The 26492-nt window shown below is 38.0% G+C and overlaps 2 protein-coding genes across 8 annotated transcripts in view; one reads left to right on the forward strand and one right to left on the reverse strand.

Moving 5' to 3' along the window:
- MIER3 (MIER family member 3) overlaps positions 1–8489 on the forward strand; it is a 33201-nt gene extending 24712 nt beyond the window's left edge. For both annotated transcript variants that reach the window (XM_050794659.1, XM_050794660.1), the window contains exons 11-13: positions 4059–4186; positions 4268–4410; positions 4516–8489. In XM_050794659.1, coding sequence (XP_050650616.1) covers positions 4059–4186; positions 4268–4410; positions 4516–4973 — 729 coding nt within the window. In that variant the 3' untranslated portion in view covers positions 4974–8489. The remainder of the gene's footprint in view (positions 1–4058; positions 4187–4267; positions 4411–4515) is intronic.
- Positions 1–18660, reverse strand: part of SETD9 (SET domain containing 9) — a 29468-nt gene extending 10808 nt beyond the window's left edge. Inside the window, exons 1-6 of one of the 6 annotated variants that reach the window (XM_050794677.1) lie at positions 18543–18660; positions 16482–16849; positions 14899–15022; positions 14023–14138; positions 13053–13158; positions 10783–11198 (exon numbers count right to left, since the gene is read on the reverse strand). In XM_050794677.1, the coding sequence (XP_050650634.1) occupies positions 11111–11198; positions 13053–13158; positions 14023–14138; positions 14899–15022; positions 16482–16719 (672 nt within the window). In that variant the 5' untranslated portion in view covers positions 16720–16849; positions 18543–18660 and the 3' untranslated portion in view covers positions 10783–11110. The other 5 variants (XM_050794671.1, XM_050794675.1, XM_050794676.1 and 2 more) reach the window with 5 other exon arrangements.
- Between the last annotated feature and the right edge of the window lie 7832 nt (positions 18661–26492).

The following is a 26492-nucleotide window of genomic DNA, read 5'->3' on the forward strand; positions in this document are numbered from 1 at the left end:
GGACTATTATTCAGCACTAAAAAAATTGAGCTAACAAGCCACAAGGAGGCATGTGAAATCCTAAATGCATATTATTAAGTGAAGGAAGCCAATCTGAAAAGACTCCATACTGTAGGTTTCCAAATATATGGTATTCTGAAAAAGGCAAAACTGGAAACAATAAAAAGATCACTGGTGCCAGGGCCAAGGCAGGAGGGAGAGGTGAATAGGCAGAGCACAGACCATTTTCAGGGCAATGAAACTTATCCTGTATGATGATACTGTAGTGATAGAGACATGTTATTACACATTTGTCAAAACCCATAGAATGTACATCATCAAAAGTAAACCCTAATGTAAACCATGGTCTTTGGGTGTTGATGTGTCAGTGTAGATAACATTGATTTTTAGCAGATGTACTACTCCAATGTAGGATGTTGAAAGTGGGAGAACATCAGGATATATAGGAACTCTCTACTTTCTGCTCAGTTCTGCTGTGAACCTAAAACTGTTCTTAAAAACTAAAGTCTATTCAAAATACATATTTGTGTTCATTAGAATAGTTTGGAATAATTCTCATTAAAATATGTTTTGTTTATTCTTTTCATCCTAAAGGAAGGCAGGGTTCTGAAGCATTTGGCAGGGGTAGATCAGTATTTTATGCTTTTACAAAACTAATGGACGTTAGTTTTTAGAGCAGTTTTAGGTTTACAGCAAAGTTTACAGCAAAGCTAACCAGAAAGTATTGAGTTCCCATATGTCCCTTCCACCCCATAGTTATTATTTTATCTTTTATTATTAATATCTTACATTAGTGTGGTACATTTGTTAAAATTAATGAGCCAATATTGATACATTATTATTATTATTATTAATTAAAGTCCATTAAGCTTTGCTCTTCATGTTGTACATTCCATTGATTTTGGCAAATATATAATATATATCCACCAGTACAGTATCATACAGAGTAGTGTCACTGACTTAAAAATCCCATGTTATTTTCTTCCCTCTGTCCCTTCCCCCTCCTCCCTAACAACCTCTAGCAGCCATTGATCTTTTTATTGTCTCTACTGTTGCCATTTCAGAATGTCATATGGTTGGAATTATACAGTATGCAGCCTTTTCAGATTGGCTTCTTTGACTTAGCAATATGCATTTAAGTGTTCACCATGGGGTTTTTGTTTGTTTTGAGGCTTGATAGCTCATTCTTTTTTTTATCACTGAATAGTATTCCATTATGTGGAGGTACCAGCGTATTTATTCACTTACCTATTAGAGGATATCTTGGTTGCTTCCATGTTTTGGCAATTATCATTAAAGCTACTATAAATATTCATGTGCAGGTTTTTATGTGGATGTAAGTTTTCAGTTCATTTGGCTAAATACGAAGGAGTAAGGATTACAGGATAGAATGGTAAAAATATGTTTATTTTGCATGAAACTGCCAAACTGTCTTCCAAAGTGGCTGTACCATTTAGTATTTCCAGCAGTAATGAATGAGTTCTATTGCTCCACATCCTCACCAGCATTTGGTGGTGTCAGTGTTTTGGATTTCACCACTGTAGTAGTTTTTAATAGCATCTCTTTATTGTTTTAATTTGTAATTCCCTCATGAGGATGATGTTGACCATCTTTTCTTATGCTTATTTGCCATTTGTGTTATTTTTTCAGGTGTTCATTCAGATTTTTTGCCAAGATTTTAATTGGGTGGTTTGTATTCTTGTTGAGTTTAAGGAGTTATTTGTATATTTTGGATTCTCGTCCTTTATCAGATACATGTTTTGCAAATATTTTCTTCCATTTTGAGGCCTGTCTTTTTATTCCCTTACCAGTGTGTTTGCAGAGTAAAAGTTTTTAATTTTAATGAAGTCCAACTTAGAATTTCATCTGATTGTTCATGCTTTTAGCGTTCTATTTAAAAAATCATTGCCATTGCCAAACCTAAGGTCACCTAGATTTTCTTCTGTTGTCTTCTAAGAGCTTTATAGTTTTGCATTTACATTTAGGTCTATAATCCATTTTGAGTTAATTTTGAAAGGAGTAAGGCCTGTGTCTATATTCATTTCTTTTTTTTTTTTTTTTTGTATGTGGATGTCCAGTTGTGCTAACGTTTGTGGAAAAGACATTCTTCCTCCATGGAATTGCCTTTGTTCTTTGGTTAAAGATCAGTTGACTGTATCTGTGGGGTATATTTCTGGGCTGTCTCTTCTGTTCCTTTAATCTGTTTGTCTCCCCCCCCCCCCGCCAATATCATACTGTCTTGATTACTATAGCTTTATAGTAAATCTTGAAGTTGGGGAGTGTCAGTACTTTGGTTTTATCTTTTTGTAATATTATGTTGGCTATTCTGGGTATTTTGCCTCTCCATATAAAATTAGTTTGTTGATACCCACAAAATAACTTGCTGGGATTTTGATTGGGTTTGCGCTGAATCGGTAGATCAAGCTGGGAAGAACTGATGTCTTAACAATGAAGTGTCTTCCTATCCATGAACATAGACTATTTCTTCATTAAGTTCTTCTTTGATTTCTTTAATCAGAGTTTGGTTGTTTTTCTCATATAGATTTTGCATATATTTTGTTAGATTTATACCCAAGTATTTTAATTTTGGGGTGCTAATGTAAATGATCTTGTGTTTTAAATTTCGAATTTCAATTGTCATTTCTGTTATATAGGAAAGCAATTGACTTTTGTATATTAACCTTGTCTCCTAAAAATTTGCTATAAGTGCTTGTTAGTTACAGGAGATTTTTTGTTGATTCTTTGAAGTTTTCTACATAGACAGTCATGTCACCTGTGAACAGAGACAGTTTTATTTCTTCCTTCCCAACCTGTATACTTTTTTTCTTGTCTTACTGCATTAGCTAGACCTTCCAGTATTGATGTTGAAAATTTCACACTTTCTATATGTTTGAAAATCTAATGTTTCTCAAAGATGAGATAAAGTGTATAATTTAGTGAATAGATAAGACATTTTTAAAGAAGTCTGGATTGTCCTTTTAAGTAAAAATAAAACCATCAGTTTTGTAATGACTTACGAAATTTACTCTATCCATTCATTCTGTAAACAGTTACGTCCTTCCACTTCACTTACCAAACATTGTTTTAGACACTAGAGATACAACAGTAAGACAGAAAAGGTCTGTGGCCCCACAAAGCCTGCATTCTCTGAGAAGACTTACAGTTAATGATGTTTATTGAAAGGTATACTGTATTTCTTGGTTTAAAAAGCTTATTCGTATATTAGTAATCTTATAGCACAACTTGCTCAGGAGTCAGGTTAGAGATACTGAAACTTCTTTATTGGGTACTGATTAAGCAAGGGAGAAAGCGTTTATTGGATAAGGATGAAAAATTTTGTTCACACATCTGAATTCATATCTGTGGCTGTATGTGGTTAGAGGAACCCTGATTTGGGTGTGGAACCAGGTTGGTGAGGCTCAAATTTTATTGTTATTTGCAAAATCTGTTGGATCTAAAAACCAAACATACTGGAGGGAGAAAGCCCTTCCTTTAGCTAGCAAGTCATCTTAAATTCCAGATGCTATAGACTGTTGATCCATTTGCCAAGGGTTCTTAATCTCTTTTGGATAGTGGAACTCAATCTGATGAAGCTGTATTCCTTCTCCCCAGAAAAGTATACCTAAATATAATTTTGTGAATTTAAATAGATTTCAGTGAAATCCATTTATGGACCCCTCAGAGGTTAGTTAATCCAAAGTTAAGAACCTCACTGTAGTCAAAATCATAGAGCTCAGTGAAGAAAAGTAAAGAATGCCAGTGTTTAAGATTTTCAGTAAAGGTGTAAGATAATTTTTGGATACACACTTGTTTTATAAACTAATGCATTCTGATTTTTTTTTTTTTAAAACCTTGGGCTTTTGAAAATGGCCTCATTATTAAATGTAAAGGCATTCCACTAATAAAAGTGTTCAGAACTTTATAATTTATTAAAAGTGTTCAGAACTATATAATGGGAAAATAAGACCCATGGATTGAAGTTGTAGTTTCGGGAAAAAAAGTTGCTTAAAAAAATGGTTGAGTTTGTTGGTTTTTTAAAAATTCAACTTTTTCATTAGGTGAGAACTCGGACAGTTGCTGAATGTGTAGCATTCTACTATATGTGGAAGAAATCTGAACGTTATGATTACTTTGCTCAACAGACAAGATTTGGGAAAAAACGATATAACCATCACCCTGGAGTTACGTAAGTACTGTGGCCTTGACTTCAAATACTTCTTTTTAACTGTGATATACAGTCATAGAATTACTGGGGTGTGTTTTTCAGGGACTATATGGATCGTTTAGTAGATGAAACAGAAGCTTTGGGTGGGACGGTAAATGCTTCAGCCTTAACTTCTAACCGGCCTGAGCCTATTCCTGATCAACAACTAAACATTCTCAACTCATTCACTGCCAGTGACTTGACAGGTAAAATGAAGACCTTTTTGTGTTTAGTACAGTTTGTTGCAAAATTGTGTCCTCTCTTTCGTGTCATAGGACCACTTACTTAAACAATTTTCCATTCCTTTTTAGCTTTGACCAACAGTGTAGCAACTGTCTGCGACCCCACAGATGTGAATTGTTTGGATGATAGCTTTCCTCCACTGGGCAACACACCCCGTGGACAAGTTAATCATGTGCCTGTGGTAACAGAAGAGTTACTCACCCTGCCCAGCAATGGGGAAAGTGATTGTTTTAATTTATTTGAGACTGGATTTTATCACTCGGAGCTAAACCCCATGAACATGTGCAGTGAAGAGTCAGAGAGACCAGCAAAAAGATTGAAAATGGGCATTGCCGTCCCTGAATCCTTTATGAATGAAGTTTCTGTAAATAACCTGGGTGTGGACTTTGAAAATCACACACATCACATCACCAGTGCCAAAATGGCTGTTTCTGTGGCTGACTTTGGCAGTCTCTCTGCCAGCGAGACCAATGGTTTCATCAGTGCCCATGCTCTGCATCAGCACGCGGCCCTACACTCTGAGTGACCTGAGTGAGGAGCCCGGAACTGCGTGTGCAGTACCAGTAAACTTGAGGGGAGCTATCAGGTTTGCATAGTCTTTCACTGGAAGTTTGAACCTTTCTCACTATGACATCAGTGATGTCAGTATGTATAGAACTATATCTTGATTTATCAAGAGTATTTTCATTTTTCAATCCATAAATGTGGAAATGAACTATGATCAGCAGAGTTGGGAACTAAGATTGAACTCTGTGGTGCAGCTTTAAGCTCTGCTTCTCTCTTCCTCATCTCCCAATACCTCTTCCCCACTCCCTTCTTTTTCTATTCTTTTCTGTTCCCCACTGCCCTCACTCCCAATTTTAAAACCTGTAGACAGAGGCCACCAGCTCAAAACCAGCACAGATGTTCTGAACTGAATGGTGTGGCCTCTTTTTGTGTAAATTCCTTTTGCCATAATGGATGCAGTGGAATAACAATGTTTACAGGTACCGATCCCGATCCCTGCTCAATGTAGCATTTTTTTGGTTTTATTTTCTTAATAAAAGCAGGGGTAGGTTTCTTTAAACTGCACAAACATGCAAGGATTTTTTAAAAATGGAAACTTCTCTCATGTTATTCAACTAGAGCACTTCAGTTTACAAAACAGCAAGTCCATCTTTATGGAAGCCAGCACGAGGAACTGTGTGCAAATAATGAAGACGCTTGCTTGGATCCCGTTTCAAAATTCTAGACCAGGGCTACCTTACACAGAATTGGTCATGTTACTGCCAGGAAATTTCTGTGTAACTTCATTTATTGGCTACAAATTTGGCATTTGAAGATGTGGTACTCAGATGGGGTTTTGTCCACCATTGTCAAGATTGTAACCTTAAAAATCATACCAGTCATTGATAATTTAGTTTATCCTGAGGCAGTCGACTTGCGGAGGCACAGTCTACAAAGCCTAGGATATTGCCACTCAATGGTTTACATTTTGGGACACCTTTTGTTTGTAGCACTGCAGTTCAAAGTGTTAATATTTAGAGGGACTTCTAGATTTTATACCTAATGCAGTAGAACCTTGAAGTATATTTAAGTTTTTTTGTTAAGCTTGAACAGTTGGCAAGAATAATGTGAGTTCCTATCTGAAATAGAATGGTACATTACCACTTTAAGTTTTAAAAACTGATAGATGTTCAGATGTATCTCAAACTCAGTTTTATTTTTATTCCAAATATTGTGAATGAGAAGCCATTGTCCTAAACTTTGGCCATTTTTGCGCTATAAACATGCATTTTTAAGTTATAAGGTGAATCAAACAATATGTAATACAGTATTAGGATGTAATCTTTGCTTTTATAGTACTGTTAAAATAGAGAATTACCTTTTTTGCACCGTCTTAATTAAAAGTTTTGATTTTTACTAGTTGCTTTGCAAAAAACTTAAATGTTTGGCTGCATTGCTAATATTTGTAAGTATAAGTTGCTTCAAGGTTGTGCTGATGAGTAGATAGGATGTAGTGATCTTAGTAGTGATCGAAAGGGAGGGTATTTATTATACAAACTGTGAACTGCAATGACATCCTTAGTTTTGGATGATGTGTATTCTTGTTTTTCTTTGCAGCATTTTAATGAAGATTGCTTTGAAGTGTTTACGCAGTAGCATATTAGTATAAAATTTAGTTTAGCACAGTGGACAAAAAGTAGTTAAATTAATAACTTAAAATCAATTTCTAATTTATACATCTGAAGTATAGCATTCCTGTATGCACACAGTAAATAATGGGTAGCCTGGGCTCTGCGTTACTTTCTTATATTTTTATCCAAGTTGTTAGCTTCTTATTGCTGTGTTGTTGTGCTAAACTTTGAACCTTATTTCTTTTATTAAAAATCAGTACACTTTCTATAATTTAGTAAGATACTGGCCATAATCTTCCATTGTTATAACTTTAATTTTCACTCTGGGTTTACAGTGGCTGGTCTGTATAAATAATTTACACAAAGATGACTGAATGCTAATACCAGTTGCACTTAAATGAACATGCCCATTCTCAGTAGCTGATGCAGTAATATATTCAGTTTATCTATGCATTGCTGGGGTCTTGATATAAGATGGAAACAGTGTTTCTTATCTAAAGTTTTGATTATCAGCAAGTTGAATGGACACTTTAGTTATTTAAATAAAGATTTTTGACCAAAATCCAGAAAATGATATGAGAGAAAAATAAATTCCAGCTAGTTTAATAGATTTTTAAATGCCAATCTGATTTTAGCCTCTTAGAGAGTGCTAACTAGCTGGTAATGTTTACTTTTAATTCCTTGTTAAAATGAGGCAATAATTTGCAAGATTTTTGTATATAAGTGTAAATTCTTCATATCTTTTTAGATCTAATTCAATATTTTCTGACTACTTCAGCCATGTATAATACCATTTTTGTGCATGCTTGATGTGACATTCATAAATTGTACCACTATGACTTTATCCATGTAAAATAGCTATTTATTGAATTTTAAAAGCTGGATTGACTGTTTTTTTCTCTCAGTTTAAACATCTTAACAGAGAATTTGTTACTGTTTATTAAAAGAATTGCATTTGGAAGCAAGAAAACAACCTGATTTGCAATCACATGAAGAAAGAATAATGCCTTTATTATCAAGTGTTAAGCACAATTCTTATAACAAACTGTGATAAATTCTTTTTTTTTTTTTTCCTTTGCCACATTATTTTCTTATGAACAAACCAAAAATTCATGGTGAGCAGTTGCAGTGTTGGCTGATATATCTTTTATGTACAGGGAATTTGAAGAGGACAGTGGATTCATTTAGAAGTGTAACTGGTGCTGTGATTATAGCAATACATTTGTTAGTTGTACTTCATCTTTTTCATGCTAGCTTTTTAAATGTTTAGTTTTCCTCTTGTCATGGTCAGCTGCTGAATTTACTTGAAGGATGTAGATTACTGTTTAAAAAATACTAAAATCTGTACAATTAGGTCAAAGAATTGTGCAATCGTTTCCTTTTTAATTTTTAAAATGTTGAGGGTCATAAATATTTGAGAACATCAGATCTAATAGAGCTTAGTGATACTATTTAATTTAACCAAAGTCTCTAGTGAATATTTCAACTTTGAATGTAAACTAACGAATAAACCTGACCACCAAGGAGATTGTTTGCCCAGAGTTTCAAAGCACATTGTCTACAAATGGAAATTGAAATAATTTATAAAATATTGACGTTACTATGTTTTTTAAAAAAGTTCCTAATTTTTTCACTAAATGGAGGAAACTATTAGTTTTATTGTTAAACATGGTAGATATTAATATTCCTCTTAGATGACCAGTGATTCCAATTGTCCCAGTTTGAAATAAGTACCCTGTGAGTATGAGATAAATTAGTGACAATCAGAACAAGTTTCAGTATCAGATGTTCAAGAGGAAGTTGCTTTGTTGCATTGATTTTAATATTTGTACATAAACACTGATTTTTTTGAGCATTATTTTGTATTTGTTGTACTTTAATACCTGGTGTACAGTTCCAGAAATAAAAATCTGGGAATCTTTTTTTCTTGGTTTGTGTGAATATTTGCCAAAAGTAGACATGTTATTTAATGAATCTTAAGCTATAGCAAATAGGTAGATATTATACCACTGTTAAATTGGTTTTAGATGCAGTAAATAAGATATAGTGAAGTTGGTAGATTAAATGTTTTCCTTAAATCCTCTATAATAGTTTTCCATCTATAATGAAAGTCCCCCTGTAATTCCAGCACTTTGGGAGGCCGAGGCGGGCGGATCATGAGGTCACGAGTTCAAGACCAGCCTGACCAACATAGTGAAACCCTGTCTCTACTAAAAATACAAAAATTAGCTGAGCGACGTAGCGCGTGCCTGTAATCCCAGCTACTCAGGAGGCTGAGGCAGGAGAACTGCTTGAGCCCTGGGGGCGGTGGTTGCAGTGAGCTGAGATCCCACCATTGCACTCCAGCTTGGGCAACAGAGCGAGACTCCATCTCAAAAAAAAAAAAAAAAAATCCCAAAGTAAGGATTATACTTTTAGCTTAATTCAGGAAACGTTTCAAACACTGTTCTAGGTAACTGTCTTTTAGGAAGACAGATCTGAAATTTGATCAAATATTACTTGATAGACTACATTTATGGTCAACTAGTCTTTCTTATCCATACAATTCATAGTTTGATTGACCCTAGTCATATCTTTCCTAAACATCTTTTTAAGATCACGTTCCTATCTTGGCCTTATTTCACAAGTTTGTCCCCATATTTCATTTGCTCAGACTAGAACTTCATGTAGTTCCATTTTTAAGATGCAGTGATCAGATATCCAAAGTTTGTACAAGGCCAAGAAGGGGATAAAAGGAAAGCAAAAACCTTGACTCCTCTGCTTTGGTTACTTGACTAAAACCACATTCCTTCCTTCTCAGACACCAAAGGACCTTAGCGCATAGGGCTCTGTGGTGGACACATGCACAGAAGTGCCTTCAGAGCGCACACATATTCTGAATACATCAAGAATGCAACAAAGTGCCATGTGAGAGCTCATAGTATTTCAGGCTTTAGGAGACGGAAAAGCCTGTGGAAGCAGGATAATCTCTAGTTACATCTGTGTTACTGGAAGTCATTTTGGCCATAATTTCCATCTATGGTATGTTTGCTGGTAAGTGCTAAAGAGAATGAGGAATATATCAGGGGTGGTGGCAGTGAGGGATTGTAAATTTCAATAGGGCGATGAAGCAACGCTCCTCACTGAGGTGACAGGAAGGGAGAGAACAAGCTATGTGGCTATCTGGGGGAAGATGTTTACAGGCAGAGAGAACTAAGTGCAAAAGTCCTGGGGTGGGAATATATGCCTGGCAGGTTTGAAGAGTGGCCAGGAGGCAGGTGTGGGTTGGGGTGGAGTGAGCAAGAGGAGAACAGGAGAGGAGCTCTGAGATCCTGAGCAGATCATGCATGTGAAGGACTTCATAGGGAGAGGGTTTTGAGCAGAGGTATGTCAGTACCTGACTTTCATTTAAAAGAATCACACTTGGTGATATGTTCTGTAAGGGGGACAGGAGTGGAAACAAGGAAGGCAATTGAGAGGCTACTGAAATAGCAATAAACGAGGTGAGTAAAGCTGGTGGTAAGGAAGTGAAGGTGGTCAGAATCTGGTTATATAGGTTCTACGAATTTCTGAGGGGCCCAGTGAAGAACACCCTCCTTCCTATCCAAGTTTGGAACTGAGAGCGCTGGAGTCAGGTCGATGGAGGTCAAAGTAACTATTGCTAATAAAACTGGGGAAGGCAGCTTCAGGGCTGCAGCCAGGTTGGCCTACCAATATATCACACCTCTAGACTCACTCTGTCACTGGCTGGGCTGGCTACAGGCTACTGTCTGCACAAGGCAGAGAACTGCCAGGACACATTTTTTCTGCTGGCAGCCAGAGTCCACAGGGAAGGAACTAGGAGGGTATAGGACATGGGTGCTTAGTTATTTTCCAAACATAATCAGGATGTCACTCTTCCTCCAGTGGGTGGAGAGGTAGGCTAGGAACATTACTAGTGGAAGCCTCCATATGACGATATGAGACACGGGGAATACATGTTCCTCCCACCAACACTATCTTGCACTTTTTTTTCACCTTTTCCTTGGTGTGAAAATGTTCAAAGAGTAAAGAAAACAGTATAATGACCTCACATTTTCCCCTTACCCAGCTACAGCAATCTTTACATTATACATACATATACCAATTTACTCATGGCAACACAATAGATATTTTTTACTCAATTCTGTAAAAATAAAGTTTTTACAGAAGTTTGTACACATCAGCAGTACTACAAGAACTGCTGATGCCTGGCTACAATTTTATAAACCACCACAGAGCTTACAAAATAAACAAAAGAAAAATTGAAATTATAATTTCAAAGAGTAGGTTTTAATTTAATAAGCTATTGTGTATTTAGGTGAAAACCAATTAAAATTGGAATTGCATTACAAATTTGAAATTGTAATGAAGCAAGTAGCTTTTATCATGAAATTGGAACATAAATATAATATGAACAAAAACATAAATTCCTATTCCAATTAAGTCTCAAAATATTTGTTTTACAGGTATAACTCAGAGAAGTGATTAACAATAAACACTTAGAATTAATAGATGAGTAGAAAACCTAATAATTTCTGATTCACAGTTAGCTGACAATTGTGTAGTAGTTTGAAAAAAGCTCTTCTCCTTGACTGATGTCCCTAAGTGCGACAAGAACAACACATCGAAGTGGGCTGAAAACAAAAAGAAAGATATACAAAAGGTAGAGCATTGACAAATATAAGCTCATATTTTTAATATAACCAACATGGCTTTTACAGATGTGACTTTACTCAGGTTTCTTACATTTTAGTTTATGCATTTGATTTCCACGAGGAAATTGTTCTTATTCCTGGTGCAGGTATTCTAAAGAGTATATCTATATCATTTAAAAAATCACAAATCAATGTTTATACAACTTACTACTTCTTCTGAAAACACTGTTTCTAAGTTTAGGCCCCCAAAACTAGTATCACAAAAAGGATTTTAAAATGACATTATAGTTTTTCTTGTGTTCATTTGTATCTTATATTCTGAAAAATGAAAACATTACTTAAAATTAGTTGGAGTTTTAAAAAATGCTTTTTCCTAGACATCATAAGATATTGTTTGTTTGTTTTTTTTTGAGATGGAGTCTCACTGTGTCCCCCAGGCTGGAGTGCAGTGGCGTGATCTTGGTTCACTGCAACCTCCCGGATTCAAGCCTCCCAGATTCAAGCGATTCTCCTACCTCAGCCTCCTGAGTAGCTGAGATTACAGGTGTGTCCCACCACGCCTGACTAATTTTTGTATTTTTAGCAGAGATAAGGTTTCACCATGTTGGTCAGGCTAGTCTCAAACTCCTGACCTTGTGATCCACCCATCTCGGCTTCCCAAAGTGCTGGGATTACAGGCATGAGCCACCATACCCAGCCTAGATATTGTTATATATACACATTCAACGTTCTAATAACATCATTCCCTGGAGAATATGGCTAAGAAAAGCTAATTGTTAAACACACAAACATACACATGCAGAGAAGCAAAAATTATCAAGTTTTTTGTTTTTGTTTTTTTCTTGTTTTGGGACAGAATCTGGCTCTGTTACCCTGGCTGGAGTGCAGTGGTGCCATCTCGGCTCACTGCAACCTACACCTCCCAAGGTCAAGGATCCTCCCACCTCAGCTTCCCAAGTAGCTGAGACTACAGGTGCGCACCACCACACCGAGCTAATTTTTGTATTTTTTGTAGAGAAGGGGTTTTGCCATGTTGTTTGGGCTGGTTTCAAATTCCTGTGCTCAAGCAATCTGCCCACCTTGGCCTCCCAAAGTGCTGAGATTACAGGCTTGAGTCACCATATCTGACCTCAAGTTTTAAATATAAAGAATAGTTCATGTTTTCAATGTTATTCATCTTAGAAGGACAATTTAATAGGTCCTATATAAAATAAAGTTTGCTAGCAACTCAGCGAAATAATACAAAGATTATATCTTCCTATAGCACTGTTAAGAACGAACTCTTAGCTCTCCAGAATTACCTATATTTTAAAATTTCTATTTGAATATTCTCGGTAGACTTTCCACTGAATGAACAGAAAATAAATGCTATGTTAAAATATGTGTCTTCTGAATATAGTCCTTTTTTTTCATTATTAAGAACCTAATAGTGAAATTGGCAAAGAAATCATAGTGTAATTTGGTGGCCTCTTTTGGATGCTTTCTTATAAGGTAGAGAACATGATATTATAAATGAATAAAGTAAAAATATATTTGAAGATTTTGTAGGTAGGGAAAACAACAGAATTATCTGGAAAAACTTTAAGGTGGATACTTATGAAGTATTGCCATAGAATAAAAATGGGTAAAAATAAGCAGACTGACCTAAGTTAAATGAAAATTTTAAATTTCAAATAAGCCTACATTAACAGGTTAAGGTATGAACATAAAAATCTAAGTTATAATTTTTCACTAAAAAAAAATCTTACCCCAAATTCTATATAGCTTTTTCTTCTATATTTTTTTAAGTACAGCATAAGCAGAAGATATGAAATGCTCTTTTAGCAAACGAACCTTTGTTTGTCATAGCTGTAGGCAATGTTTGGAAGATACTGCTTCAGTTCTACAGGGAAAACTGCAGGCACATCAAATTCCTGATAACAGACATTAGCTGCTCTGTCTAGGAACAAGCACAGAATTTTTAGAAAAAGAGCCATTATACAAGGTCATGGAAAACAGAACTGAATTATGACACTTGATGTCTGTTTTTCTAAATTATCAAAACATGCTCAAAATAATTACTACCATGTTCCAGGCACTGTTAGATTTTATTTACTTATATATATTTGCAGATACATATATGGTAAATCATAAATATATCAAATATTCAAAAAGCAAATAAGGCATATATAACACTTTTTATTTACTTTTTGCATAAACAACATATATAATAAACATATATGTTTAGATAATATATACCAACATACATAATATATATGTATGTTTTCTTGTTTACTTTTTATATGTCAGGAAATGGAGGCTCAGAAATGTTAAAGGTTAAATATTAATAAACAAGTCAGGCTTGGACTTCATTTCTCACTAACGACAAAGGCCATGTTAAATGTAGTCAAACAATCAAACTTTTACCTATGGGAAAGTCAACTCCTAAAGAAGATATAGCGACTCACAAACTTAGCAAAAGAAAGCAGATACTAGTCTAGCCATTAATCTATAAGGCTATATTGAAGCACTGACATAATAATTTCTATTTTTAAAATGCTAAAATAATAATGATCAAAGGGCAGTTATCAATTGCCTATATTCACTGCAAAATCAGAAGAAAAATAGTAAACAATTCTAAATAATGCATATCATTATTTCCCCTAATTCTCTGATATTGTCTGTCCAAAAGTGATAGTTGCTTAAGGACTTGACTAGCTTATTATATGTTACACTCAACTGCCCTTGGCACTCAGTCATATGATAAAGGAGTAGAATTAGCCATTGCTATATCGCGTCTCACAGCCCCATGATGCCTTCTTACCATTGGAACAATTGTTGACATACTGTCCCACAGCCAGAGGGTTATGAATTTCTGACGTTAGCCATGTACTATCACTCATTTTTAAAGGGCCGAGTCGATCCCTCCCATTGCAAGATCTGAAACAGGTGAAAGCATTAGCTAATGGATCTGTATCTTAAAATAGAATTCCAAAATACAGAATTAACCCTAGAATTACACAAGTGCTTTTTTTCTTTAAAAAAAAAAAAAAGGCTTTTGTATAATCAGTAGGGCAATTGAGTTGTTACACAGCAGCTATCTAAACAGAATTTTATTTAAAGTATAAATGCTGGCCAGGCGCAGTGGCTCACACCTGTAATCCCAGCACTTTGGGAGGACGAGGCGGGCAGATTACTTGAGGTCTGGAGTTCGAGACCAGCCTGGCCAATATGATGAAACCCCATCTCTACTAAAAATACAAAAATTATCTGGGCCTGGTGGCACATGCCTGTAGTCATACCTACTTGGGAGGCTGAGGCAGAAGAATTGCTTGAACCCGGGAGGCAGAGGTTGCAGTGAGCAGAGATCACACCATTGCACTCCAGCCTGGGCAACAGAGTGAGACCGTCTCAAAAAAAAAAAAAAAAAAAAAAAAAAAGTAAAAAAGTAAAAATAAAATAAAATAAAGTATAAATGCTGAGCTGGATGCGGTGGCTCAAGCCTATAATCCCAATACTTTGGGAGGCCAAGATGAGAGTGTCGCTTGAGGCCAGGAGTTTGAAACCAGCCTGGACAACATAGCAAGACCCCATCTCTTTTTATAAAAAATAAATACAGCACAAATGCTGTTAGTCATAATCATTGTGATAAGTGTGGTTCTGTCTCATTTAATTAAATTTGAACATGGACATCACTTACCTGTACACAACTTTTGATATTCCTTTGTCGTTCCCATCAATGAGTACCCCATCCAGGCATCTAAAAATAAATGGATTTCCAATGGACTGGAAAAAGATCGGCTCATACTTCTGATATACTGTACCTATTATACAACAAGACAAAGAAATATTACAGCAACATGAAAAATCATAAACACTGCGGTAAGAACCCTTCTTTGGAACACAATCACATTCTGTTTAGTTACTTTCCCCCTTCTAAAGAGTGAATGCCCAATAGCAGATGGAGCACAGAACCAGGCCATCCACACAGCAAAACAGAATTTGGCTATCTTGATTAATGATAATATGAACAACACATTTTAGGCTCAGTTTTAAAAAGTCATATATACACACACACACACACACACACGAACATATATGTTTTTAAGTAGAATGTGATTTAACATCTAAAGAGTTTGAAGAAATTTATTTTGCTAATAATTAAATAATGTAGACACATATGGGAATAGATGAGTCTGACATTAAGGCTGTTTCTCCTTTCACTGGCAGAAGAGGAAATGAGAAAATATTTACCTTGTGTGTTCTATGTTCCAGGCATGTTAATCTATTTATTAAACTTGTTTTATTATTAATTAATTTATTCTATTTAGTTTTTACAAAATCAGGTTATTTGTACAGCAGGAAACTGAAACTCCCTTGCTTGGGGATGTAAAATTAGAAAACAGGAGAATGAATTTTTAAAAACCTGGGTCTATCTGACTCAAATATTCACACACACACTTTCCACTATACCAAATAATATAATGTTAGTTTAACACATAACGTAGTCTATTTAGCATCTAGTAAATGATCTTGTGCCAAGAAATTGCCTACTTTTCAAGTGTAGAAAGGGCAGGAAGGTCTTTATTCGGTGATTTATGGGTTTAAACGCTATCTTTTACGTTTTGATCTGTACCATTTTTTTTTTTTTTTTTTTTTTTTTTTTTTGAGATAGAGCCTAACACTGTCGCCCGGGCTGGAGCGCAATGCCACAGTCTCGGCAACCTCGGCCTCCCGGGTTTAGGTGATTCACCTGCTTCAGCCTACCAAGTAGCTGGGATTACAGGCGCACACCACCACACTCGGCTAATTTTTTGTATTTTCAGTAGAGACAGGGTTTCACTATGTTGGCCAGACTGGTCTCCAACTCCTGACCTCGCGATCTGCCCGCCTCGGCCTCCCAAAGTGCTGGGATTACAGGCGTTAGCCTATCCATACCATTTTTATTTTTAGCTATCAACTAACCAAACTGACATGTTTCTCTAGTGCTTTTTAAGTAATTTGTCAAAGTGGGTCATACTATGTTCTAAATTTAAACACTGACAGGAAAGCTTTCCTTGAAAGAAAAAGTGCATTTATCCCAACGAATACTCCAGGATACTTTCTAACATATAACAATTTACAAACAGTTAATTTCCGAATTAGAATTATAAAAATCTATGGAAACTCAAGTTTCTAATTTAATACCTTACTCTAAGGATTGCAAGGCTGGGTATTTTATTGAACTTATATTTATCAGTACATAAGAGGCTTGGCAAAGTATAATATTAATCGTGCTGTTACCAGGATACATAGATACGACTGCGCCTTTTGGTACCAATCCTTTCGTAACGAAGACACCTTTTCCAGCAGAAATCAATGAGCTAGTTGCTTGGGCAACACTGAAACCCAGAGTCTTGTAAAGAATTTCTTCTGGCTTAAAGGTACTTTGCTGTTGATGTCTGTTTTCAAGCAGTTTCACCCCTTGATGTTCAACTGCCAGTAGGTCTTGATATTTTGATTTAACAGATTCTGGAAGCATAGTCAAGATTTCTGATTGTTTATTGAAATCATTTAAGAATAGAGCCTGGAAAACTTTCAGTAACGTTCCTAGGACATCTTCATCTGAGATAACTTTGTCTTTGGATTCCTCTGGAACATACCGGAGGGTCCTGAAAATGGGAAAAGTTTCTATTCACTACCCTTCAACTGGTAAAAGCCAAACTTATCTGCATACTTTTTGGGTTCTTGGCCTTAAGGAACTATAAGCTTATTCTCATGTGTGTGAAGGGCTGGGAACTAAGTTCAGAAAAGAATTGTTTGGGGGAGTTCTAGTTAGCTAACTCCCAACACTTCCCACCCAAGCAGCCAGTAATTATGAAAGACCCATTCTATACCATACGCTGTGGGGTCCTTACATTATTCCATTTTTGCAGACAAGGAAAGCAAAGTTGTTAAGGAACTTGCCCAAGGTCCCAAAGCCAGTAAGTGGGAGAGCCAGAGGCAGAAACTAAGTTCAGCTCTTTCCCGTACTACACCCAACAGCCAAGCTGAATGTCATCACAATGAGAATGAATGACCTCACATTAAATTGCTTTTTAAAAATGGCCTTGTAGATTCAAAGACAAATTCAACATCGTATACTTTGTGACACTCTCTCCAGGAGTACTAACGTCTTCAATGACTGCATCTCTTATTTCCATAATCATTATCTTTTTGTACTAACTGCATTATTTTTACTTGAACAAAAAAGTTGTAATTCCCGCCTCACGGTTCCGTAGTCATGATACAACCGATCTCCTGTTTCCCTAGTATGCAACCTTCGGGAAAGGGCTTCGTTTCCCTATTTTCGGACACTGACTTCAGGGAGGCCCGGTCGGCCTCTTTGGTGAGCACGGTGTTGAGATGATCACTGGTGAGCCCTTAATAACGCCTGCGGGACGCACCCCAATCCGAAACCCACCATCCCGACTTGCTTTTGAGTGGCGTTCTGCCCGTTCTTAACGCGCGAGCTACTCCACGCTATTCTCACAGCCGGGACGGGCTTCTTTAACCACGTGAAGTACTTGTATGAACTATGAAAATAAACCCTGGTTTGGCTTTTCTGAGGAAATTCAAGCACCTAATTAAGGCTTGGTGGAGAAAAAGCCACGCACTCTCACGCGGTAAGAGCGGTCTTTTAAAAAAGTTTCCATTTTTTCCCCTAGTCAGTGCGGAACGCAATACAAAACAGGAGACACCTCCGGCTGGCGAGCCCTGCCTCGCGGGCCTGGCAGCGCGGCGGACACTGGGAAACAGGACATAGGCCCCGCCCACCTGAAGCCACCGCCCACTTCAGGCTTCCAGCTCGCCTCTGACTCCACCAGCCTCGGCCCCGCCCGCCTCTGGCCCAGGGTCCTTAAACCCCTCCGCGGCCTCAGTCCCCGCCCACCCGGCCCGCCCACCTCAGTCCCTGCCCTCCCTGGCCTGCCCATAGCAGACCGGCAGTCCGCTTCAGGCAGTCCGCCTCGCGTCCCGCGGCCGTGGTGGCGTCTGGGAACTGAAGGCAGGCGCCCCTCGTTCTGCCGTCCCGCCCTCTCACCTCGGGTTGTGGCTTAGGTTCAGCGCGATCCAGGGAACGAAGCGGTACTTGTAACGGCCCCATCGCTGCCACAGGCCCCGCAGCAGACGTCCCGGCATGGCTGCCCCGCGGGGCCCTGACCAGGACGGCGCGGGGAAGGCGGATCGAGGCCTCTGGCCCGTCCCGGACCGGGAGGAGCGAGGACCGCGCTCGGCAGCCTTCCCCTGGCTCCGACCTCAGTGTCCCTGGCACCGCCTGACTTCTGTTGCTCTGGGGCTCCGTCCTTCCCCTTTCCTGACCTCTACCTCTGAATGAGAGGCGCGTAGAGCTGGAAGGAGGTCCCCTGACCCCTTTTTCTTTCTCCAGTCGGTCGGGTGTTTCCGTGGGCGCACACAGGCGCTAGCCCTGGTTGCGGGCGAAGGGTCACCGGGCCTCAGGGGCCAACTCGCCCTCGAGACCGCATCCCGGGAGCGGACCGCCTGGTTTCTCTGTCACGGCGGTCTGGCCTGCCCTTTGTCCTGGCCGCGCTCTGTGTTCCATCCTCCGTCCGCCTGAGCTCTGCCTCTTCCTCGACGTTCTCTCCCCCTCTCTTCGTGGCCCCCGAGCAGTCCGACTTCGGGAACCCCAGTTTCAGCCCTCCCCGACAGCAGCCCTTCTCCTGCGTGAACCCGTGTTCCCAAAGTTACCAGTTTGGGCGTTTTGCGAATATATACACGTAAAAGAACGAAATGTCATGATGCCCTGTTTTCACTCGTTTTTCTCTTCATTCACCCCAAAGGCAAAACTACGTGGGCAAATGTTTCTGAAAAACAGCTTTATTGAGGTATGGTGGGGATACAATAAACTGCATGTATTTAAAGTGAACAATTTGATAGGTTTTCGACACCAAAACCAAGATAGGGATCCAGCCCCTCCCCCAGTCCCCAAGCAACCACTGAGATGCTTTTGTCCTTTTAATATGGTCTTGGATTCAATTTGGAAAAGTTTTGTCTAGAAGTGTTGCATCTGGGTTCATGAAAGATATTGTTCCGTAGTTTTCTTGTAGCGTCTTAATCTGGCTTTGGTATTTAGGCTAATGTTGACCTCAGAGGATGAGGTGGGAAGTAGTCTGTCTCTAGGTGAAATTTAAGAGGACCTTTACGACTGCTCCTCGCCAAGGCACAGATGCATACACACACACACACATATTTAGAACATGTTTGGACAAAGTTCACTTTTAAGGGGGGCAAACTACAGGAATCCCTTAACCATATTCAAATCACCAAGTGTTTATTGACAGATAAATACGTTGGTATCATTTCCTCTATTCTTTGCCTGAGAGCGAGGTTGGATCCTAAACAGAAGTTGAAATTGAACGGCTCAGATCTAATAAAAACTCAGCCAAGGCCGGGCGCAGTGGCTTACGCCTGTAATCCCAGCATTTTGGGAGGCTGAGGCAGGTGGATCACCTGAGGTCAGGAGTTCAGGACCAATCTGGCAAACATGGCGAAACTCCGTCTTTACTAAAAAACAAAACAAAACAACAACAACAACAAAAAAAAAACCCAAAAATTAGCCGGGGGCTTGGTGGCACGTGCCTGTAGTCCCAGCTACTCAGGAGTGTGAGGCAGGAGAATCGCTTGAACCCGGGAGACGGAGGTGGCAGTGAGCCGAGATCCGCCACTGCACTCCAGCCTGGGTGACAGAGCAAGACTCCCTCTCAAAAAAAAAAAAGAAAGAAAAAAAAAAAGCCAATTGCCAGTAGCTGCGGGACTAATTTGTTCTATTCTGAAAGAAATAAAGAGAAAAAGTATCCACCAGTGTCTCTATTTCATTCATATCGTATAGAATGTTAGCAAACTCTAGAGGCTTTTCTATCAGACTCTGTGTTTGATAATTTGGCATAATCTAGATTTACCTGACTTGATAAATGGAGTCAATTCATTTCCAGGATGTATTAATAAGTGGCATACAAGAAAGTTTCTTTATAGTCTCCAAACTTAATAAAGAACCCAAAAGAACTACTTTAATCTTTACCTATGGTAATGTACTTGTCTCAAAAAAGAAAATAAATCAGTTTTTGTGTATTTTTACAGTGTTTTTTGTATTTATGGTATTAAAATTAAATTTTGGTTACGTAAGTAATTAATGAAAACCTTTTTCTAGTTTCTTAAAGTAGGTTATTAGGTCACTAATTTTAATCTTTTCTTCTTTTCTGACGGAAGCATCTAAAGTTGTATAAATAGAAACATGGTAGCTAAAGCTCAAGTCACCCTTAACCAAACTCTATACCTTGTGCTTCCACCAATCCTGGTCCTTGGCGCTTCTCAGAAATTATCAGACTGGTGTGTTTTCTGCCAGTTTTATTTTTATGTATTTACATACCTGCGTATGTTTTTATAGAAAATACATAGTATTTTCTGAGTATTGTTAAAATACTATAAGGATCCACAACTTCTTTGATTTACTCAAAGATACTTCTTGAAGATCTACCCTTAATTGGTTTGTGTAAGTCTACTGCATTCTTCTAGTTTTGAGGTTTTGCCTTCAAGTTTAGTATTTACTGTAATTTTCTGGTAGGTATACTTTATGAAGTTTTTTAAAGTTCTATTTTTGACTTTCCAAAAATTTTTTATTGTTTTAAATTTTAAATGAATGATAAATATCAAATACTTTTCTCTGTTTATTGAGATGACCATATAGTTTTTATTCCTTTATTCATGTAGTGAATGATGACACATTGTCAAATGTTGATCTGTCCTTGGATTTCTGACATAACTACTGAGTTATGAGTACCTCTTTGGTCAGATCTTGTAGGTTTTAACATATGCTATTGTCATCCCACATTATTTTGAAGTATGTTTTAAAATTTTTTAGATAGCATTTGCCTGTGAAAACATCTGGGCTTGTAATTTTCTTTCATAATGAATTCAACTTATTTTAAAGATACGGGACTATTCATAATGTCTGTTTCATCTTGTGTTGTTTGGTAAGTTATATTTTTATGGAATTTGTTCATTTCGTCTAAATTGTCAAATATCTTGGCATAAAGTTGTTTATAAATACCGTCTTACTAGCCTTTTAATGTCTGTATGATCTGTTGTAATAGCCCATTTTCGTTCCTGATTTTGGTGGTTTGTGTTCCCTTCTTCATGAGTGTAATTGAGGGTTTGTCAATCTTCAAAGAAACAGCTTTTGGCTTTATTACTTTTCCCTGCTTAATTTTTATTTTGTTGACCTCTGTTCTTGTCTTTTTTCTTTCTTTTTTTATTTTTAGTGATGGGGTCTCACTATGTTGCCTGAACTGGTCCTCAAGTGACCCACCTGCCTATGCCTCCCAAATCATTGGAATTACAGGCATAAGTCACTGTGACCAGTCATATTCTTATGTTTAGTATTTTATGTTTTCTACTTACAGTGGGTTTATTTTTCTCTTCTTTTTCTAGTTTGTCAGAATAAAATATTAGGTCACTGATTTTGGGCTTTCCTTCTTTCATTTCTATAGAAGCATCTAAAGTTATAACTATCCTTCCAAGCATTACTGTAGCCAAATCTCAGGAATTTTGATATGTTGTATTTTCATTATCATTCAGTACAAAATATTTTTAAAAATTTCTTTGTGATTTATGTTTTTAATCCATGAAATATTTAGAAATGTGTTTTTAATTTCCAAATATTTGGGATTTCTAGATATCTTATTGTAACTGGTGTTTAGTTTAATTCTGTTGTGTCCGAAAACATGAATGAGTTCAATTCTTTTAAATTTATTGACTTGTTTTATGTCCCAGCATGCACTCTATCTTGGTGAATATACCGTGTTCAGGTAAAAGGAATGTGTATTCTGTAGTTGTTGGGTTTAGTGTTCTATAAATATCAAGTAGGTCATTGGTTCATAGTGTCTTTTAAATCATCTGTGTCTTTATTGATTTACATAACATTTTAAATACAGATGAATGAAGAATGACAAATTGACAGTTTTATAATATATCATCGATAGCAAGCAAAAGATTGGCCATGATGGGCATGGAGATGTGCTGCTATCCAAAATTACTCTCTTCTTCTGACTCTTTTTCCCACTTCCTGTTGTTTCCAGTTTCCCCAAATACTTTACCCAATTGAAGATAAGAATGTATGTGCTGTGTTTTTCCATTTAAAGCCCATTTATGCTATAAATTACAAAAGTACTGTGTAGGAAAAATGTTCTTTTTTGAAAAAAGGTATAGCTCACTGCAGCCTCCAACTCTTGGGTTCAAGCAATCCTCCCTCCTTATCCTCCCCAAGTAGCCGGGATTACAGGCACACACCACCATGGCTGGCTAATTTTTTAATTTTTAATTTTGTAGAGATGGGGTCTCACTATGTTGCCCAGGCTTGTCTTGAACTCCTGAGCTCAATCAGTCCTTCTGCCTCGGCCTCCCAAAGTGCTGAGATTACAGGCGTGAGGCACAGCACCTGGCTGGTAAAATCATCTTTAATATCAGTGTCCTAAATATCTATAAATAGGGCATGTATGCCTGCACAGATTGTAACTTCCAGAGTTCAAAATGAGATTAACTTGATTTTTAAATAATTTATTGAACTCCTACTATGTCCCGAGCTCTAGTGCAGGAGACAGATACTAAACACATAAATAATGTCAGACAGTGATTAATGCTGTGAAGAAAATAAGGCAGGATAATGAGAAGAGAGTGGGCTGGATATCTTATGTAGCCTTTCCAGAGCCACTGTCCACACCCTGGGGGATTGACTGGCTTGCACAACAACAAGGTCCCTTGTCTTCCTGCTTCCAAGTGGATTCGACCAGTGGAGAGCACTGGCAGGGAACTTCAAGAATAGAGGAGAGTGAGGTGCTGGTCTCTGTGTACTGGCTGTATCCCAACCTAAGATCCTCTCCATGTAGTCTTCTGTGTTTCCGGGTTTCATTCAGGCCTATGGATGGTAACAGCACTCTATTAATTGCCAACTCCATGGTTCTATACAATCTCCCTGTGGTTTCCCTTCATTCTGTCCATGCTGTTACACAATTATTTTCAAATGTCTTATTTTGCATGTGTTATCTGTTTCCTGCTGGGACCCCACTCTCTTTATGTGGGTCACATGGTGTGGGATTAGGGGTAGCAATTTTTGATAGGCTGATGACACAAATGACTGAGACCTAAATGACAAGAATGCAACAAACTTGAAAATATTCATGGGGAGATTCTCCCAATGGGAAATGCAAAGGCACTGAGGTAGTGATATGGTTTGGATGTTTTTTTCCCTCCAAATCTCATGTTAAAATGTGACCTTCTGTGTTGGAGATGGGCCTAGTGGGAGGTGTTTGGGTCATGAGGGCAGATCCCTCACCTATGGCTTGGTGCTGTCCTCACCTCATTGAGTGAGTTCTTGCTGTGTGAGTTCATGCAAGAGCTGGTTGTTGAAAAGAGCCTGGCATCTCCTCTCTCCCATGCACTTTCTCTCTGTATGTGATACACCAGCTTCCCTTTGCCTTCAGCTGTGATTGGAAGCTTCCTGAGGCCTCACCAGGAGCAGATGCTCCAGCACCACACTTCTCATACAGCTGGCAGAACTGTGAGGCAAAATAAACCTCTTTTCTTTATAAATTACTCAGCCTCAAGTATTCCTTATTGCAATGCAAATGGACAAGCACAGGTGGGGAGGAGCTTGACATGTTCAAGCAAGGAAAATAAGGTTATGGAACAGGGTAAGTAAGAAAAAGGGAAAGATGAAGTCAGGGAGAAAGAGAAGAGGCCAAGTCCTGTAGGTCCTGGTGAGGAGTTGGGATTCTTAGTGTAATGGGAAGCCACTGGAGGGTTTTAAGCAGGAGGGTGATAGGATCTGATTCATGTTTTAAAAAGATCACTTTGGATATTATGTGGTGAAAAGGTGGCAATCACCACACCGGTAAGGCCAGTTAGGAGGCGAATACAGTAGTTATGGCAGAGACGATGGTAGCTTAGACTAGGGTGGTAACTGTGGAGATGGAGAGGGTGAATGGATTGGGGTTCTATTTTGGAGAAACTCACCGGACTTGCCAATGGATTGGATATGGGAAGGTGAAGTTTTGAAATGCCTCCAAGAAATGTCAAGTAACTAGTTGAACCTTCTCACATCTGGAGCTCCAAAGCCATAGCTGGTGAGAGTTTTTAGCCAGAGCACTGGATGAGATCACCCAGGAAGAAAAAGGGGATGGCAAAGAACATAGATTGAGCAGTGACTATGAAGTCACCTGTCAATAAATGCAGACCCCTCATAAGATGGTCAAAAGCAGTTTTAGTGATAGGTTTGAGTGTGTTTGAGTGCATTGAGAACCTAATGTGAGGCGAGGAATGGGAACAAGTGTGTGTGTCTCTTTCGGTAAATTTTATGGAAAGAGAGGAAGAAAAATGGAGCTAAAGGCAGAGAATAATTTGGTAAGATAAAAGATCTTATAGCATATTTGTGTGTTGATGGGAATGATCCAACACAGAGAAGGAAATTGTAGTGTGTGTGTGTGTGTGTGTGTGTGTGTGTGTGTGTGTGTGTATTGGGTGTCGGGGGACAGAGGAAGTAGCAGGCACAACTTTGATTTCAAAATTCGGTGCTGGAAGAGAGATGATAATTAGAGATAGCAGATATTCTGTAGACTATTTGAATAGCTATGTAGCCTAATGTGGGTAACATAACTGGCAAATATTTATTCACTGAAAACTGTATGCCTAGGTACAACTTTAAAAGATTACAGTCTATTTGGGAAAACATATAATTTCTAAAAATTAAATATTAATTACCATAGAATTTCAGTGTGAGCTACCGGAGTTGGGGAGTGCTTCAAGGAGAAATAAGTAGAAGAGAAGTAGAAGGGATTAATAGAAGCCAGCAATTCTCAAATGTGGTCTGGGGACCCTGGAGGTCCCTAGGATCTTTTCTGGGCTCTATGAGGTCAAAATTATTTTCTTAATTGTACTGAGATGTATTTGTCTTTACTCTCATTCTTTCTTGAGGGTACAGTGGAGTTTCCAGAGGTTACATGTGTGATAAAACAACAGATTGAATGCACAAGCAGATATGAGGATCCAACTGCCTTTTATTAAGTTAAAAATTACATAGATTTGGCCAGGCACAGTGGCTCACGCCTGTAATCCCAGCACTTTGGGAGGCCAAGACGGGTGAATCACTTGAGGTCAGGAGTTTGAGACCAGCCTGGCTAACATGGTGAAAACCTGTCTCTATTGAAAATACAAAAATTAGCTGGGCATGGTGGTGGGCGCCTGTAATCCCACCTACTCGGGAGGCTGAGGCAGGAGAATTGCTTGAACCCAGGAGGCAGAGGTTGCAGTGAGCTGAGATGGCGCCACTGCACTCTAATCTGGGTGACAGAGTAAGACTCCCTCTCAAAAAAAAAAAAACTATATAGATTTGAAAAAATATAAAACATGTCACTCTCCTACTTTTTTGGGGGTGAGATATAGTGATTTTTCATAAAGATATGTTATCTGATTTAACATGTAATAAGTTTTAATAGTTATTTCTTGTGAATTAATGTATTTTATGCATTTATCAATTTTAATATTGACATAGTAAATATCAGCAGCTATTAACCACATGAACAAAAGGTCCTTGGGGGCTTCTGACAATTTTTAAAACTGTAATGGGGTCTGAAGACAAAAATATTTGGGAAATTGAGTGTTAGAACCACATATTGTGATTCAAAATTTTGAGAAGGAAAGTATGTGACATTTCATTGAATGTTGTAGTTAATACCAATTCTGTGAATTATAGTAGTATGTTACATATTGATGAAATTAGAAAGTATTTTAAAATAATTTTGTGCTGCAGGAACTAAAATATTGCATAAAAAGGAGGAGAAAATGGTCTCTGCTAGTTCTTTGTATGAATTAGCAAAAGGCATCTTTTCCTCTGGCCACTTTACTGCCATCGACTGTAAAAAAATGTAATAAATACACAAATCTATTAGGACTATACTGTACAGCATGCCACATATAGGTGTGTAGTACACAGCTAGTTTTGGCAGTCTTGGGAATCAACTGGAATATTCTGTGGCAGCACTTCTTGACTGCTCTGAGAACAAAAAGTTTGAAAACCACTGGTGTGAGGGAAGGTGCAGAGGTGGGGTGGAACACAGTGGATTCGGAGAGCAGGAATATAATGAAAGGAGTAGAACAGAAATTTTGCATTAGGGATAGTAGGAAATAAAGATTTAGGCAGAGTAAGTTCAGACCATTAAAAAACATGGACATTTGAGGTAGTCAGCAGTAGATAGTCATTGAATGTTC

This window comes from Macaca thibetana, chromosome 6 (assembly GCF_024542745.1).
Source record: "Macaca thibetana thibetana isolate TM-01 chromosome 6, ASM2454274v1, whole genome shotgun sequence".
In the NCBI taxonomy this organism is placed as follows: Eukaryota; Metazoa; Chordata; class Mammalia; order Primates; family Cercopithecidae; genus Macaca; species Macaca thibetana.